Source organism: Arctopsyche grandis, chromosome 1 (assembly GCF_051622035.1).
Source record: "Arctopsyche grandis isolate Sample6627 chromosome 1, ASM5162203v2, whole genome shotgun sequence".
Lineage (NCBI taxonomy): Eukaryota > Metazoa > Arthropoda > Insecta > Trichoptera > Hydropsychidae > Arctopsyche > Arctopsyche grandis.
The window spans coordinates 34101681-34120842 of NC_135355.1; the positions used below are offsets into that span (position 1 = coordinate 34101681).

The 19162-nt window shown below is 34.2% G+C and overlaps 1 protein-coding gene across 5 annotated transcripts; it reads left to right on the forward strand.

Annotated features, from left to right (window-relative positions):
- Nucleotides 1-590: 590 nt before the first annotated feature.
- Nucleotides 591-18797, forward strand: swm (Zinc finger protein swm). Of its 5 annotated transcripts, none has more exons than XM_077437058.1 (24): nucleotides 591-922; nucleotides 1722-1840; nucleotides 1916-2328; nucleotides 3507-3587; nucleotides 3665-3804; nucleotides 3977-4081; nucleotides 4308-4627; nucleotides 4711-4836; nucleotides 4921-5074; nucleotides 5161-5336; nucleotides 5415-5551; nucleotides 5630-5761; nucleotides 5840-5950; nucleotides 6109-6294; nucleotides 12602-12734; nucleotides 12818-12933; nucleotides 13094-13165; nucleotides 14506-14610; nucleotides 15287-15390; nucleotides 16240-16387; nucleotides 16466-16594; nucleotides 16676-16816; nucleotides 16902-17063; nucleotides 17156-18571. In XM_077437058.1, the coding sequence occupies exons 1-24, from the start codon at nucleotides 864-866 to the stop codon at nucleotides 17207-17209; spliced, it is 3423 nt and encodes a 1140-aa protein (XP_077293184.1). In that variant the 5' UTR covers nucleotides 591-863; the 3' UTR covers nucleotides 17210-18571. The 5 variants fall into 5 exon arrangements, with proteins under 5 accessions (XP_077293184.1, XP_077293201.1, XP_077293193.1 ...); XM_077437067.1 differs by having other exon boundaries at nucleotides 600-922; nucleotides 4948-5074; XM_077437075.1 differs by lacking the exon at nucleotides 13094-13165.
- The last annotated feature ends 365 nt before the right edge of the window (nucleotides 18798-19162 follow it).

Here is a 19162-nt window from a genome sequence, read left to right on the forward strand (position 1 = left end):
TATATTGTTGCATTCACTCATAGATCTAGAACATACTAGATCCGCCCTCACGTGTTATACTTGTCTCCCTTTTGGCGCATGCACAGTTTCTCTAAATAGGTAGGTAGGTACCGCTGCGTCGTAGGGAAAAAAACTCAACTTCCCCGGTAGTTAAACCCCCGCACCCCTCAGTTAGTGAAGACAAGATCTCCGACCAAAATAACACGTCTGGGCCCATCTAGTGTATTATACATCAATGCATTCACTCAATATATATATATATATATATATATATATCGAAGAAAGGAACGGCAATAAAATTAAGGTTTCGGGTGTACAGCCCTCTTAAATAAGCACGCTGGACTCTTTTCGTGGGTGTAAAAAAGAGGCGATTTTATAGATGTTTGGCGGCTCCTAACTCCTATAAAAAATAACTAATCAAAAAAAAATAAAAGCACAAATGCATGCCAATGGTGGATATCCATAGCATATTGAAAAATAATGTCTCTAGTGCCATAATTGAGGAAGGGAGAAGTGTAATACGTTTGTATGGACATGGCGCTGGTGTCAAATGCACGCGACAATGTTTGCCGTATGTTGGCTGCAGTGAAAGTGACGACGTGTGGGGTGTTTGGACCGCGAGGCGAGAGGCGAGTGGCGGTGGCGGTGGCGGTGGTGAGTGGCGAGTGGCGAGTGGCGAGCGTGAAGTGCAGAGTGGCCGAGACGCGTGCCTTCGTTGTCGTCTCTTCGTCTCTTCGTCTCTTCGTTGTCGCGCCACTCGTCGACACCGTCATTCGCCAGTCGACGATCTTCGCGCCTGTCGCCTGTCGCCAGCCAATCGCCAATCGCCAATCGCCACTCGCCGATCGCATCGCATCGTCGCCATGCTGATTGACAATCCCGACGCCTTCAACCTATGGCTGACGGCCGTGCTGGAGCCGCTGTAAGACTCACTCACTCACTCCTCGTTCTCACTCACACCCACCCACTCGCACGCCCCCTTTCGCGCCAAATCCAACCCCTGCCAAGCCCCCCTCCCCCCGCACCTCCCCTCGATCGACTTCATACTGCAATGTAACAATTATTCACCATCAAACAACACACACCACATCTACTCTATTACAAATCAATTGTGACAACATTTCTATGTATGTTTTACACGAGGCAATAACCCACCACCAAATTACCGAAAATGAGTCAAATTATCGTTGCCCGATATCAAAACTCACCCATTCTATACTTTTACCCTTTCAATTCTGATACGACCAGCTAGAACACGTCCGATTATTATGTAATCATGTAGGTGCCATTTTCACCCGTCGGATGAGTACTAATTTGCATCTGCGGAATTGTATGAAACTCAATAAAGTTCATTTCGAATGCACGCTACGGCACCTTTATCATTTGACCTAAATATTCACAATCAACAGTTTTTTGATTGTTTTGCAATATCAATACAACTCTCACTCGTCGGTGACTGGTTTGAAGATCGAGCATGTCATTATTAAAAGCTTATACTAGTTATTGAATCTAAGGATTTAATAAAGTGTGCTCTCAGAGCACGTATATATATATATTTTGCTTGTGCATTGATTGTAAGTAGGTCAGCACTCTTTTGAAATAAACTGAAAATTTTGAGTGTAAGCTATAAAATGCCGCTTAAAAAATTAATAATATGTGAGGGAATTCGTTTTACTAATGTTGAATGAATTTTGATCGTTTTTTTTTTTATTTATTTTCAGCTGCGATGCCGATCCTGCAGCTCTGGCTAAATACATATATGCCCTCGTTAAAAAAGACAAGCCATTGGACGATTTGAGGGATGGCATGTTGGACCAACTCGACGTGTTCCTCCAACATGGTATTTTCGATTTAAAATCTCGATTGTGTGTCTTGACATGTGTGTTTGTTTTATTGACGTTTGTTGAATTTTCAGAGACGAAGCCGTTTGTGGAACTTTTGTTCAAATCGTTAGAAAGTCGAGAATATTTAAAGCCTTTAAAACCAGATCAACCTCATGAGAAGCACCAGCCCGCTTCGCCCGTCTCTTTAGAAAAAACGGTGAAACCGTCGAATGAAAACCACGACCACAACAACCTAGTGACCAAACCGGTGTTCGCCGACAACATTAGGGACGACAAACCTGAAGTTTTGTCAATAAGGAGCGATCAGAAAGATCCCCTTAGCGCCAAAGAGAAAGAATCTGAGAGTCGAGCGAGACACAACGATAGTTCTAAAAAAGATGTTAGTGCAAAGCATAGGATAGTTTTGAATAGGACAACTAAATTCGTACCAGCAACCGTTCCTAAAGAAAAACCGGCGTACGCCACTGAACAAACTCTAGTCAAGGTATATTTTTTTTATTAGCCTCTTCTATATATACTTAACTTCGCAATCGATTCAGTATATTTTGCTACAGTCTTCCGAGCGTTTTGATACATTGCCATTTTTAAGTTTATTTTTTAATAATTTGTGTATACAATAGAGCCTCGATTATCCGGACAATAGGAGTCGTCGTCCGGATAATCAAAAAAATCACAATTGACAGGGAAAGACGTACATTCAGTGCGAATAATTTTATTTGTCTACATTTACATATATAGTATGAATATCAATATCAAATTATTCTTTATTAAGAAATTCAATTATTGATTTTTGCTTAACCCTTTGCCCGCGACAATAAATATAGCGAACAAGCCCTGTACCTTTTTGGCGAATTTGGCAATCGAGTTTTCGACCTTAAATTCAGATTTTAATATTTACTCAATTAACCATAAAGTATTATTTTAAACAATAATATATCTCGTAGTTTTGGATTAATTGTCAAATAATCATTCTTCATAATTGTATGAAGACGTGACGTCACATAAACGAGGCTTCAGTATGGTTCCACAAAAAACTAATTTTGACTGGTGTATATTCATTTTAAGCAAATTGAATAGATGGCATTCAACTCTCAGTAATATATTCAACCAATTTTGAACCTTAAAACAGTTGAAATAGGTGCATATAAGCCTCAAAATCCCGTGCAAAGTTCAGAAATTCTATGGAAGACGGCCGCGCTACAGACTTGTCGCCCAAAGCTTCCATAGAAGACGGCCGCGGGCAAACGGTTAAAGTTAGCTGTTATTTTTGAAGCTGCCAAATCGCGAATACTTTTCATACAATAATGAACCAGATATTTGAATGAAACACATAGAAATACACTCTTCGACTTCGTCTTTATATCCTGATTTTTCCACAACCTTACGCTCTGAGCTTCCATCTTCTGACGTTAAAGAATCAGTTAACTTCATGATATTAAAAATAAATACTGAAATCGCGATCAAATTTTCAAGAAACAAACGTCCTTTTTGAGTATTCAATTTTGAAGACAACTGACTCATTTCTCCGTCTTCTTATTTTCGAATGTTTATGGCATGCATTTCAAAGCAGCAAAATCGTAAAATTTGTGTTTTGTTTGTTTTTAACAATCCAGATAATCGAGGTATTGTATTTCATTTGATTTTTTTTTTTTGTGTTTTTAGGTTATACCTGATTTGTTGGAAGACAGTTTGAATGAACAACTTCCGATTCGTAACAGCAGACGTGATAGAAAAAGCGATTCAGTTAGTGTTTTAATACTACTCTCAAATCATATGTCTTTAATTACGATTTAAATCAACTCTTGTGTATTTTTTTGAAGGATAAAGAAGATAGGAGACGACGACAGTATAGGTCACGATCGAGGAGTCGATCTTGGGATAGGAATCGTCGACCTCCTAGTGGTGGCCGTGCCCTTTGGAGAAATCGATCCCCCCCTCTGTTGAGTCGCTACGAAAGAAGGTAATTAATGACGCTCGAGAAATGGTATACGATTAAGTGGTGTGTGTAGTTTTGCTCAATGATGTGTTTATTCGAATTGGTTTGATAAGAAAATTGCAATTAATGATCCAACTCTATTAGAATATTTCGAAACGTCTGCAATTTGTGACAATTAAATTTTTTTTTCATTCAGACGGTCACGATCAGGATCGCCTCCAGTTAGAATACCTCGTTATCGAAATAGAAGCCCACCTCCTGGTACCGAAGCCGATATCCCACCGAGTAGAAGTAGATCTAGGTGAGGTTTTTAAAGAAATTTATCTTAAAAATTTTACTATACAATTCTACTCGCATTCGTCGGTTCATTCTTCAGTAGTTTTTTTTTTTTTTTTTTCAATAATGTGGTCATTTAATTCCCGATTATTATATATATAATACATAGATTAAAACCAATGCAAATTTAAAATATTGACACAGAAAGGTTGGTTTTTATTACAAAATTTTCATTGTTATTCACTTTGCAGATCTCGAGAACGTGCTATGTCTCCCGTACCTAATCCTCCTAGAGAACGTTTAGACGGAGTTAACCGGGAGCGAGATCGAGATCGGCAGTCTCGCAACCGTGATAGGGTTGATCGCGATAAGGGCGATCGAGACCGCGAAAGGCTCGACAGGGATAGAGACCGTGAGAGGGACGAAAGACGTGGACGAGACTCGGTCAGTGGAACCGCAACTCCAACGCAAGATTCCAACCCCGGCGACAGTGGAAACCAACCTCGCGGCACGACAACGCTAGCGGGCATATTCGCACCCACTCAAAAGAAACGATGCAGAGACTTCGACGGTAATTGTTTTTAAAAATCAAATATGAAAGTGTATGAAAGGTAAATAAACACTCACCGTGTTGTATATGTGATTTTATTATAGAGAAGGGATTTTGCATGCGAGGTGATCTGTGTCAGTTCGATCATGGGATCGATCCCGTCGTGCTCGAGGATTCTTCGTTGCTCGCGCTTCCGATGGCGAGGCCGCCGCCAAGACTTCCCGCCCCTGGTAATTATCGTCAGTTCATTCGATCGTAAAATCCCTCGTACATTTCCATTAAGACTTTTGTTTAAATTTTGTATACATATGTAGGTTGCATTTCTGAATACAATCCCTTAGCTCCAGATATATGGGCAAGAGGTGGATTATATGCTGCTCCGCCGCCGGCTTTCTTTCCGTTCATTCACGGACCGGCTCATGGACATCATCCGGTTCAGCGAGAACTGATTCCCATACCTACTGTCAGGTACTAACGATGATTTTTTACATACGTGCATGTTGAATTTTTTACACGAAATTTATTATATTTTGACCTTTTTTTTCGGATTATAGAATGGAAAACATGCCTCCCAATGGTACTAGTGTTCCTCCACCGGCTCTCGCACCTATGAGGGGTCCGGCTCCCAATTCAGTGCCTCTCGCGCCCGTTGTACCTGCCAATAATCATATTGCTCATCAACCTCCTATGCATCTCGGTAAAAAGAAGCCTTTTGATTTTACAAGACTCGGTAAATATAACTTGATGATTTCCCAAAGTGAGTATCAAGATTTGAGTGTGTTTTTAGTGCGGTTTGTAAATGTTGCAGGTCCAAATCGTCATCATATGAATAAAACTCCCGGTGGTAATTGTTCTTTGGAATTGAAAAAAGTTCCTAGCGGTCTCAATGATATAATGCATTTGAATAACCATTTTAGTAAATTCGGAAAAATTGTTAACATTCAGGTAATTAAAATTAACTAATCTATGAATCAAATTGAAACAAAATTTTCGAATCTTTATAATACTTTTACATGTGTTTAGGTTTGTTATGAGGATGATCCGGAAGCCGCTTTAATTACATTTTCCAGTCACACTGAAGCGAACGTTGCATATAAGAGTACAGAAGCCGTTTTAAATAACAGGTTTATCAAAGTGTTCTGGCACAATTCTGAGGTATGATTTTCGACTTTTATTGTATAATATGTTCTAAAATGTTTACGTATTCGCTACAGTGTTGTTTTTTCCTAGCAGAGCAAACAAGAGAATGTACCACCCGGTCAGAGAACATCTGCTAAGGATAGATTGATGTGTAATCATTCGCATGTTAACAACAATAATGTTAATCATGTGTCGCATAATAAGGCAAGTCAATTAAATTATTTATGTATTTTTTCATATGGTTAGGGTAAATATCAATTTGGGTGGACACTTATTAGATTTTGGTTCAATTTTATCCAGTCAATGTTTCAATAAGAAAATGTAGTGTATAACATAGAAGGTAATGTTCAATTTTGGTTTAGGTTCTCATCAATAAAGATTCTAGCAAAGTAAACAACAATTCTACTGAAAATAAACCTGCCAAAAAGGAAGCAACCGATGCCGCCACTGAAAATAATAAAAATGGAGATGTTACTTCCACTGTTGGCAAAGATCAACCGTCAGTTACTTCAAGTGAACAAACAAAGATAGAAGTACCCGCCACTCAAGTAAGTTGATTTAATTTGTAAACAACTAATAAAATCTATACGGCATTTTTTACTCTTATTTTACATCACACTGTATATGTTATAGAGCAAGTCTACATTTCGTTCGTTCATGAACATACTAGTTTGTTCCCACAAGAACCAATCTGAACAGTTATAGTGTACACAAAATAACAAGTAAATAAATGGACTAATTTGTTCTCACTCGTTTGTCCCATCCTTTTTTTTATTTTAATGTAAGCTTACTTGGGTTGCAATATTTTTAATATTCGCGAAAATGGGAATTACAGCAACGCTATAATGCAGTTTCCATACAAATACTATGTAGGTTTTGACTGATAAAATGTTTTTCATTTCAAAAATTTTGACTGATAAAAGTTTCATGTGATACATTGTAGGAGTCTATCTGAAGTTTTTGGCTGTTAGCACTCACACTCCAAACAATAGTTCGTGTATGAACAAACTAGTATGTTCATGAACGAACCGGAATGAACACTCGGATTGTGACTGAAAAATATGCCAATATATAATATGTTTCGTCATGTCTGCTCTATAATATAATTTACGATAGTGACATCTACAGTGAATAATTACATTTACCATGATAAAAAATAGTTATAAAACACACCAATAGATGTGCTGGCCGCATGCATTCGTATACCAGTCCATAAATGGTGTGTCGCCGTGTTATATCTGATGACCCGATGACGTTGTCAGTGGAAATCAGCGTTGCACGTTCAAACTTGTCTTTCGACACGATTCAATCGTTGCATAAAATGCGAATAATTAATGCACATATGTATGATTTTTTTTCTTGAATCATACCCGACTCATACGATAAATTGTTTTTTTGTTTTTCTTGATATCAATCCCATATTAGTATCTTCAGGATGTGACTGCATAATTAAAAATCTCATTTTGTGTTTGTGTGTGTGTGTTTGTAATTTGTTTCTGATTGGCTGTCGTTAAATATTCATTTTTGTTTTCGATTCAAATGAATTTAATAATAAAAATAAAAACAAACGAACGCTATGAACTCGAACGAATTGATTTAAGAAAGAATCAGTCTATGGATATTATATTTAAATTTTTGAATGTATGAGTGCTAATTTTATCGCATTTATTTTATTAATGTTATTCATTTTTATTAATATTATTATGTACAGTCTTGAATAATCAAAACTGTTCGAAATACTGTTTCATATAAGAAAATAACAATATTGTATGCTTAAAAGTTTTATCGAATCTTCTTCGGTCACTTTGATTTAATTTGCACATGGACCATGACTGCGTATTGCGTTTAAATGATGTTGTTCTGACGGTACGGTAAATCGAGAATGCAAGTCTGAACATGCATCAATGTGCGCTATATTTGTCCAGAGCGTTTGCAGGTGCTTTCAACAATCAGAAAAATAGCACTAGATTCTTCAACACAAAAGTAGCGATCGAAAAATTCGTCCATTTTTATTATACAATTTTGAAAAATAAATTATATATCGATGATTGTATTGACTTAATTTGATGAAAAATTAAGGTTACATTACAGCACAGTACAGCTTCCCCGATTCATTGATGTGTCTATTGTCTAGGCACTTAATGGATCGGGTAATGTCACGTAAGCCTAATTCGGGGTCTCTATTGTTCACTTTGACAGTGGATTCTCTCTCTCTCTCTCTCTCTCTCTCTCTCTCTCTCTCTCTCTCTCTCTCTCTCTCTCTCTCTCTCTCTCTCTCTCTCTCTCTCTCTCTCTCTCTCTCTCTCTCTCTCTCTCTCTCTCTCTCTCTCTCTCTCTCTCTCTCTCTCTCTCTCTCTCTCTCTCTCTCTTTTAAATCATTTCATCATTAATTGATCCCAATGATTTTTTGGACTCAAACGAATTCATTTAACTAAATTTTTTATAAAAATCATATAATAATTAAAACACTTAATCTAGTATTTTTTAATAATTCCCTTATTTGTAACTCCCGCCTCAATTCTTAAATGCATCAATTTTATCGACTTTTTCATGTAATATTGAGTTATTTCGTGATACCGCACGTCTTCCCATGCATTTTTGAGTTCTTTTTTATCGGAATGCTCATTATTTGTGATTTTCAGCCCCATTATGCTTCGGGTTCCCTGCGAAACATCAATTCTCGTTAAATGAACTCTCCGTTTCTATACTTGTCTCGGTACTAGGAGTATATGATAGTGACGATAATAGATAATATAATAGAGTATATACTTAATCGAAGTCTTTAATATACTAAACAATCATTAAAAATGTCATATGTCCAATCTTATTACGTTCAAAGAAAACACTCACTTCACCCTTAAGCTCCAAAAAGAAAAATCTAATAAATTGATCAGAGATTCCTTCTTTTCAAACAGAGTGGTTTCAGTTGGGAACAGTCTTCCCAATAACGTAGTAATTTCTAATAACCTTAATATTTTTAAGAATAAGCTAGACGTATTTTTTAAACTTAAAGGATTTCTGTAATTCTTCTTTCTCAATATCTTATTCCTGTTTCTTGTTTACTTTTTTCTCATTCAAAATGTTTAATTAATTGAAATAAAATTAAATACATACATATGCATGTAGCCGCAATAAACATAAAATTATCAATCGTATTCAAAATTGATGACAAATTATATTCAAGTATAGAAAGGAAGAGTTCATTTAACGAGAATTAGTGAAACCAGGTCCACCATTATATACTACATACATAAATTTTCAATGGGTTTCAAATTAGGTTACCCTGTTTATGCAACTAAGTACCAAACATCCTACTGCATCCCACCTGATTAGCAATAATCTTCGAACTAATGAGGCAAAATTTCGACCTATAAAGTCGATTTTGCATATTTTTCGAAAATATGTCAAGGAGCCTGAAGCTGTTTATTTTTTTGATTTTTAAATGCTTTTTTATATTACGAAATTATGTTCACAATACGTCTTATATCTATTTTATAATAGCTACTGATCTACTGATCATTTTCTATTTTACAATTCAATTTAATTTGGTTAGTAATCATAGTATTATATTATTCTAATGTTAATCTACAGCATAATAGGAAAAAGAGCTCAAAAACCTATTTACAATCCTTATAAATGCTCATAATACATCTAATACATAATATTAATTAAAGACTCGCTAAAGTCGATGACCTAAAGCAGATTGTGTTTAGGTAATCTGTGTGTTATACCTGAAGGGTATAGACATTTTGTTGTAATCACCGAGACTCTTCACAAGTGTGTTAGTATGGTTATTAGTGATTCTGTCATAGAATCTTATAGAACAGCTTATAAAACTGGCTAATATAATATAAAAGGGTGCTATTTATAAAATAAAAAGGCGTTGAAGGATTCCAAAGCGCAATGAAAACCATATATCGGATTCGAACGAAAAGTATAAACAGACATATTTATTTTGATCGCTACTGTAGTTAAATCGGTGATTTCATATCTATGCTACTTTGGATTTGGATATCGTATGATGTGTGCACAATTTCTAATAAAAGTGGGTGGTGTTGATGACACCATACTATGTATGTAGTATCGTCACTGGCGTGCAAGTTTTGACGTGTTTGAGTTTAACTGTACACTGGCCTTTGGACGTTTGTTTGTTGAGATAATGTGTGGAAGCCATTCGCAAGCGAGCGACTTAACGTGAATCATTTGACAATACAGCGCGGGCTGGATTTCGCATTCAGTGTGTCGCTTGCCACTTGTGGACGAAGGAGCATTATCTTCAAATTGCAATCGACCCGGCTCTGTGTCGACGAGAGAGCTGCACACATTCGTGTGTGGTCTTTCAGCGAATGCACACGCACGCAAGTTGATCGACAAAATGGACGTAGATTTAAACGAAAATGTTGTACAGAGTGAAAATTTCACCGATTCTATGGATTTGGATGTGAGTTTTTTGTTTTTGCTTCGCGGTTACACTTTTGTGATTTGATTTATATGTGTAATGATCTTCGCTCATACATAAACTTTGGTTTCGATAATCCTAGCGATTAAAAATTTAACACGGTCAATTATTTTGTTTTTAGGTGGTCTTTGAAAAAAAATGAAAATCACTTAATATTAAAAACACGTGAACAATTGTAATATATACTAGTAATGAACACAAAAAGGTTTATTAATGAAATAAAATTTGAATAAATACTTTTAAGTCTTATGTGAAATAAAATATGAATTTTTTTCCCGAAACGTATTATTAACACCGCCAAAAGCGAAAAACTGCTAATAGACCTATTTTGCCATCCCCCTTCGACCCAATTATTTTTCTATTCAGCTTGAGTCACTACCCGAACCCTAGCTAGCATATTCAATCTTAAATTCCACAAATTTTTGTTCATATTTGCATTCAGTAGCCTGTTTTACTATTTAACCTTAGTGGTCCATCCATTGTGGCACACCTCCGTATACAAGCTGTATTACCCGGCTTCGCTCGGTTTTTGTAATATAAACCGCTTAAACATGTCCAATCTAATAGTAAACATTTTATTAAATTTATTTGAATAGTTTTATTTTATTTAAATTTATTTGAATATTCATTTGTTTTTTTATTAAATTGAACGTCACGGACTCTACGAACCAAACAAACATACATACAAAGTCTCTTTCGAAATTTTATATTAGACAAAATTTATTAACCGGCTTTGCCCGGGGTGTATAAAAAAAAATTAAAAAATATATAGTCTAGGGCTACGCCCCCTGCGTTCTCCTGAACATTTTCCGTCTAGGGCTACGCCACCTGCGCCCCCTTGAGCATTTGCCGTCTAGGGCTACGCCACCTGCGCCCCCCTGATCATTTTCCGTCTAGGGCTACGCCCCCCTGAACCAAGTCGAATCGGCGCCTATGAATCGAAAAGAAAATAAATCGAATCATTTGTTCGATGACGTCACGGATTTGCGAACGAACGAACCAAGGATACATACAAAGTCTCCTTCCAAATTATATATTATAGAAGGTAGCTTTATTACCCGACTTTGCCCGGGGTGTATAAAAATATATATATATATAAAAATATTTTTATTTATTTTATTAGGGGCCCCATGGGTGTTGCGTCCCCTGCGGCGCCCCCGACAGGGCCCCATGGGTGTTGCGCCCCCTGTGGGGACTTTGAATCGAAAAATAAATAAATCGAACGTGTTCTTTCCACCCAACCAATGGTTGACCACGTAACGAAAATCAGATAAATTGCCAGACTCTGATAGGAAACGATCGACCTGGAGTCACACAAACCAAGGTCTGGCAGCAACCAGTGGGATTCGAATTCGTGACTACTGTGTTCGAAAGCATATATGATTACTACTAGTCCACGCTGCTGGTTTTAAATTTGTAATGTACATGTGTAGGTAGTCTGTATAATGCGGTCGAAGAGTTCCATAAGAAAATGGACGAAATATATTTCAGTAAAACATTTTCGTTTATTTTTTTTTTTACATTTATTGCGTTTTTAATTTATTGAAGAAAAGTTGGCCAATATTTTAAAGCTAATTTTTATGATTTTTTATTAAACGCAATAATTAAATGGAATCTTTTTAAAAAGTACAAACAAAAGTTAAAATTTTATTTCCAATATTTTGTAAACTCTGAGGGTGCGTATTTTTTGTAAAGTAACGGTAAAAATAGTGGTTTTTGTAAATTAAACGTAACTTCTTAACCTTTCTATCAATTAAATTGAAATTTTAAATACAGCTTCTTTAGAGTATGAATTATAGATCAGTATTTGTCACAATTTCTATATATTTCAATACATTTTCATGTAATAAACGATATCTATCTTACATATAGATCATTGTGTTGTTCATTTGAATGAAAGATTCAACGTGAGAAGTATATATTCTATGCGACAAATAACCAGTCAATTTCAACATCTGAGGAATTGAAATCTTTTCTGAATATTATCGATCAATTTCTTGAAAAGAAAAGGCAGCTTTAAACTAGAAATATATATATATATATATATTTTAAAATTTATCCACATTTTTAAATCTGCTGGTAATGATATATACATATGAATGAAAGTTTGAAACTAAATCTTTTAAATAATACTTTTTTTTGTATGAAGTTTGGAGGATTTAAAAACATTCTAGACGGCCTTTGAATGAAGTATTATTAAAAACATAGCTTATTTGCTTTCGGTCATTAGTTTCGGCCACTATAAATAATAAATTATGTCTATTTTAAATGGAATTTTTTTTAATTTACTAAAATTATTTAGTTTGAAGGTTATTTTTTTCTTTATTTTTATTAATTACTGTTTTAATTTGAAAATAATTGGTTTATTTACTTAAAAGTATTTTTTTTTGATTTAGGAATTGGCCGCTATGGTGAAGAAAAGAGGTGAAAGCGGTGCCAAAATTGTCAAAGATCTTCGTCGGCGCTTGCAGCAACTGCTCGACAAGCAATTGCAACACCAAAGACTTCTTTTGGAGCGTTTGGAAACACGTAAATTACACACCGATAGACCGACACTGGTATAATACAATATAATGTGTTTTTGAAATTAATTTATTGCTTTTTCTATGTAGTGAGCGGTGCACAAAAAGATTCTTTAATAACCACCATTAAAGCCGTCCAAAAAGGCATTGAATGCACCAGAAAGGAGTTGGTTACAAATCTAAATCCCAAGTCTTCAAATTTGCAGGTAACTTTTAAATTTTTCACATTGACGCATTCCACATTACGATGTTTATTATTTATATATTAATTTATATTAGCTTTACCTTTTTTTTTCTTTCTTTCAATTCCTGACGATTCCTTGAAAGTTTCCTTTTTATCATTTATTTATATTTTCCGTTTTATAGCTTGAAGATTCGTATGTGGTGAATTCGATGAGAAAAATGTCCCTCTCCACTCAAAACTCACTCCAGACAATGGTTAACATTCAATTTATGTTTGCTATGTTTGTGTGCACTCTGTGTTTTGTCTCGTGTTTATCATTCAACAAAAAAATGATCGACACGTGTAACCATGTGGAATCTCATTGATTTTATGTGGTGTTATTAATCAGTGGATTTTTTTAAATACATGAGTAAATAGTCATATTCACTTCTAATTAATTGATTTTTAATATTACATATATATATATTAAGTATTCCCCTGAATTAATGTCGTTTTTGTAATATGCAATTTTGACTTGATCTCTTTCGGTTCGTTGACAAGTGAAGACGTGTCTGATGTTTTTTTTCTTCTGGATTCGTTGCATTCCTTGTGAACGAAAAAAATCTTTTGTACCCCATCCACAAAAAACGATAGAGACGTGTCCATCAGAAGCTCATTTAAGGAGCAGTATAGTATTGTTGTTTCACGCGAAAAAAAGTGCAGTAGATGCTTCAAAATTCATTTGCGACATATACGGCGATATACTGGATGTAAGGAAGTGCCAACGTTGGTTTAAGACATTTCAATCCGGCAATCTCAGCTTGGATGATGAGCCTCGAAGTGGTCGGTGCATTCAAGAGGATATCGAACGCATCTCTAAAGGCGGATATCGAAGCAAATCCAATTTTGACTCTTGATGAATTATCGCAAATCCAATGTTGACTCTTGATGATATATATCTTGATGAATTATAAATAATTAAAAAAATTAAGTTTGAAAAACGACATTAATTCAGGGACGACCTAATATATTGTTCAATATTTATGCTATGAACTCATGTAAGGGGTGATATATATATATATATATATTAAATTGCATATTGTTTATTATACATTAGGGTAGTAAATCTCTACTATGATATTTTGCTTGCCTAAGATTCGCATGATCTATTACACGTCGAGGGGTTTCACTTATTTCATCCAATCCTTCCCAAATCATTTTCCAAATTACATTCATATATATATATATATATATGATGCATTTTTTTTTTGCTATGTCAAAATTTACTGTGAAATTTATTTTTTTAATTAACTTCTAATTCAGTTATGTTTTTGTATGTTGAATAAACATCTACATACGTCTTACTTAATTATAATACATATTTGATATTGTGTCGTTTGATATGTTCATAAACTTACTAATACGATTTTTATGCATTTGATTTATATTTGTATAATTGATAACAACCTTAATGGAATTTTTTGTTTTATTTAAATTTCGTCTAATTAATCATATTAACCTGTTGTTCTTGTTATCAGATAATATATATATTACAGATTATTTTTTTGTAAGTGTTTGTGCTTTTTTTTATGCATTGCTTTTCATAATATTTTAGATGAAAAAAGCTGGATTTGGACATTTAAAGAAAGTACCGAGGAGTAAAGAAGAAGCTCAAAAGGAAATCCTCGATGCTGAACTCGATCTCATTACCAAACAACAGGTCAGTTTTATTTTTTTTAACCATCAATGTTTTAGCGGATTGTTTATATTCCAAGACCTCTCAATGAAATCTGCCTGAATGTGATATTTTCCACCTCAGTGAGCGTATATTATCCGAGATTATTTTAGCTCGTCTGTCTGGTAGTCTGCGCTCATCATTGTTTTCACAATCGGATGTGATGTATGAGTGGAATTATGATCTTCTCTCTTCCGTTTGGGCCTCGCCGGTATGTTTTGTATTTACGGCTTGTTCTTTATATTGGTGCTGGCTGTGGATGCAAGACATTCCTTACTACGTATATGTGGTAGAGATTCCTGACAGACGACGCTGTTCAGGATCACGGTTAGGATGAGGCGGTTGAGGTGAAGATCAAACACGTGCGTTTTCAGTCATGTTGTTTATTAAGACGATACGTGCGGAGGTTTAGTGATCAACCGCGTGGAGTACAGGTCCAACTGCGACTAACCGTTACATCTCTACCCCTCTCAGCCATAGCCCATACATCAGGCTTTCGTTCAATTCCAACCCTACATATATATATATATATATATATATATATATATATATATATATATATATATATATATATATATATTCTGTTTATGTTCATTTTTATGTGCTAATTTTTTCTGCTTTTACTTTTATTCTTATGTATTTTTATTTTGTATTTTTTCAGGAAGGACAAGATGTGTCCGAATTACAAAAACGCGTCGCCGAACTCCGAAGGCAACAATACGCCCTTAAAACTTCTACCCCCGCCAGAAGAATACCCATGAATAGGTCAGATTTTTTGTATGAAATAAAATCTATTACTACAATATATATTGTGTTCATTGAAGTGCTTCTTAAAAATATTGATTCATATTATAGAGTAAAAATACATATTTTGGATTTATAAAATGTAATAAAATGCAGGATAATGAATTAGGCGTAACACATAGATAATTTTCAAAAACGTGTTTGTAAAAAATATATACCTACATATGTATATAGCTTTATTTGCTTTTTTCGAACTTATTTTTGATAATACATAGTTTCATCAGTTGTTAGTCATACGTATTTATTTCCGTGTTTAATTTGCAAAAATTGCATATTTACTTATTATTTATTTTATCTCACGCAGCTACCGTATTGTGAGGAAAAGAGTTGGGTCAGTATGTTTCATATTGTGTTATTCAGCAATTATACATTTTCATTTTTAATTATTATTGTGTCGTGCTTTTTTTTATTTATTTTTTTGCAAAGTTACAAAGCGTGGTAATTGCATGTGAAAGTTTTTAGAGTGATCTGAATAATCAAATCATTCCTCGGTGCTCTGTGGAATGATATTTTTGTATTTGTATAGATGCGAATTTGGTACGTCTGTAAAAGTCAATTGTATCTTTCGAGGCAAACCAAATGTACGTATATCTATATTTTGATATTGAAGAAGTTTTCACAACCACCGTGAATTTATTTGTTTACTTGGTTACTTGCTTTGTTCCATTATATAAAGTCAAACACTCATATAATTTCTTATTTTGATTTTATTTATCGTATATGTATGAAGTAATGATTTAATTTTCAATACATACTCATTTATATTCAATCATTTACAATGTGTGTGTTTTTTTTTTATTATTATTATAGAATATCTACACGAGGACGTTTTCCTAAAACGACTACTAGTGGAAAAGCTGGATTGTTTGTCAACCAGTCGGTGGACCATCGTCCTCGATCGTTCCTTGTTTCAGGGTACGAAGCCGACGAGTTAGATCTTCTCATGCAACATTTCACTGTAAGCATCTGGATTCAAACAATTGTATAAATATGTATGATGATCCGATTTATTGATGAAATGTTTGAAATTTTCTAGCAATACGGAGAGATTGTGGACAGTCATACCGATCCGACTACTCCATCGTTGTGGTTGCAATTCAAATCGAGGAAAGTTGCGGAACAAGCCGCTACAAAAGGCAGACAATTCAACGACAGAACCCTCACCGTTAGTATATATATATATATTGTATAGTAAATATACTTTTCGTTGTGAATCGTTTTATTTATACTGTTTTATTTATTGCAGGTTACCTGGCAACAGAAGACAATCCAGTCTGCTCTGCAACCTCAAATAGACAAATCTGCCGCTACTGAAAATATTAATCCAATGGAGAAACAGGCCATTTATGGTTCCGTGTCGCCAACTTACAGTACCTTCGTTCCGGATGTATGATTTTCGATTGCATAGCAATAAATCAACTCGTAGGTTTATGAGTGATATTTATAATTCGTTTTGTTTTTTTTATGCATAGGCTTGGCCGCAAAAGAACAAAGCTCCGGTCTCTCAGTCGGAAAACGCTGCGACTGGTGATGTTTCCAATACTGAAGATATACTGCTGGCATCCCCGAAACAAGATTGGGATTATACTCTTATTCCGTCGCCGTCATTCAACCTATCTTACCCAGATTCAGAGGTTGGTTTCTTTGTTGTATTTTTTTATTTTCTTTTAGTGCTTTGCTGAAATTTTCCGGTTTTTCATTTGGTCTTATGTTTGTTTGTTTATAGGACGACGAAGGCAAAGACGACGAAAAGGAAGAAGACAGGTCTTGGAGACGTTGACGACTGGCAAATTCTCATCAAAATACTACCGTGAATGTAGTTGAATGTCTTATTTCAAAATTTTACATAATGGATTTGTTAAAATTATCTCGTTCTGCTTACTTTTTAAATGCAATTTATGTAAAATGTAGTTCTTGATTGATGAAATAACTCTAGAGTCTAGACCTATTATTCGGGTCCATTTTTATTGAAACATTATACATTTAACAATGTTAACCATTTGCAACAAGGCATTATCAATTTTAACGATCTTATGCTTATTCTCCATCAATAACCGAGATATTCTTAAAATATATATTATATATTTACTAGACGTTGATGAAATTCATTAAACAAAATATATTTATTCTAAGCTAATGAATATTTCACGAGCTCGACATTTTTAATGTACCGGAATGTATAGTTCCATCACTTTTAAAAATTAATCTTAGTTTATAGAGAGTGATACACGATATGAGTGAATAAAAACAAAATCATTTTGTAACGTTAAATTGTTATATGAAATAAGTTATATGTGGAATCTTTTCCGTGCTGTGGTTAAAAATATTAAACTTGATGATGTCGGTTAGTGCACCAAAATATATATGAAAACTTGCATTAAGTGGAGTTGGCTGTAACCGAACTCTCTGATATAACAGATATAACGAAATGTGTTTTACAAATATATAACTATTTTTTAGTAATATACAATATTATACGTTAATAGTAAATAAATAATGGAATCTGAATGCTGTAGTCGCTTGTAATGTGATGCTAAATAATCTCATAGATTGATTTTTTGTATATATCCCATCATTTACACACTGTACCTTAGGATTTTATACACAGCAATATCGACTTAGTGCATTTTTCAAGGCAATACAAAATTTGTGCAAATTTTTATATATTATTGTGAAATTCTGTTGTTGTTGGATATCGTAAATCATACAAGTTTTGTTATCTAGGCTATCATAGGTTATGTATTATATATATATGTAAGGCTCACTATATTTGTTCAGTTCATAGTGTAACTATTTATGTAATCGAACGTAAGTGCAAAAAATTGTAGTCAATAGCGATTATATACATATTTTCTCGGGCATATTTGATAATTTTGTTGTGTAATTTTGCTGTAGCTTACTTTTGACTTTTAACTGCTCTTGCGGTATTGAATTGTTATATTCAACCATTATATTATAAAATAATATTTTATATATGTATTAAAATTTGTATATTTCAAATTAGCCATTTTGAAAAACATAGCTATTTAAGGATTTTGTCATTATATTATATATATTAGTTTGTAGATTTGAAATTTTGTTGGAAAAAAAAAAGATAGAAAAAAGGAATGATGCTAACATTTCTTAACACTATTTTGATTACAAAAGAAAAAAAACATGTAAAAAATAAAATGAATGGCTCCCAAAATCACTGAAAAAAATAGAAAAAAGAAATAAAAGCAAAGAAAAATATATCGATTAAAAAAAAGTGAAACTCAAAAAATGTATGAAAAGCAATCATTTTGATAAATTTTATTTAATGTTTTTTCCTACAATGTTTTTATGGTTAAAAAAATATTTTAGTCAGTGATAAAAAAAAATGGGTCCATAAAAAAAAAATTTATTCCCTTTTGGTGGTTTGACAGCACATCATTGCAAATTTGGTTGCAACACTGTCTTTATCAAGATAGTATGCAACGTTATCAGAAATCTACAGGACATTGCCGGTGTTTGGAATGCTGCATAAAGAACCAGAGAAAATTTGAGAACAACATATATGTACAGTCGTGGACAAATGCATTAGACCACTTGTGAAATATAGTTTTAAGCTTCTGTCAGGCATCTTATTCTGATTCGCGAATAATATTTTATACTTCATTCTCTTTACAAGTCTCCAGCTACACAGCTTAGGTCTGTTTTTGGGGTTTTTAAAGACATGGTTGTTTAAATGAGAGACAAGAACCCTAGTCCCCAT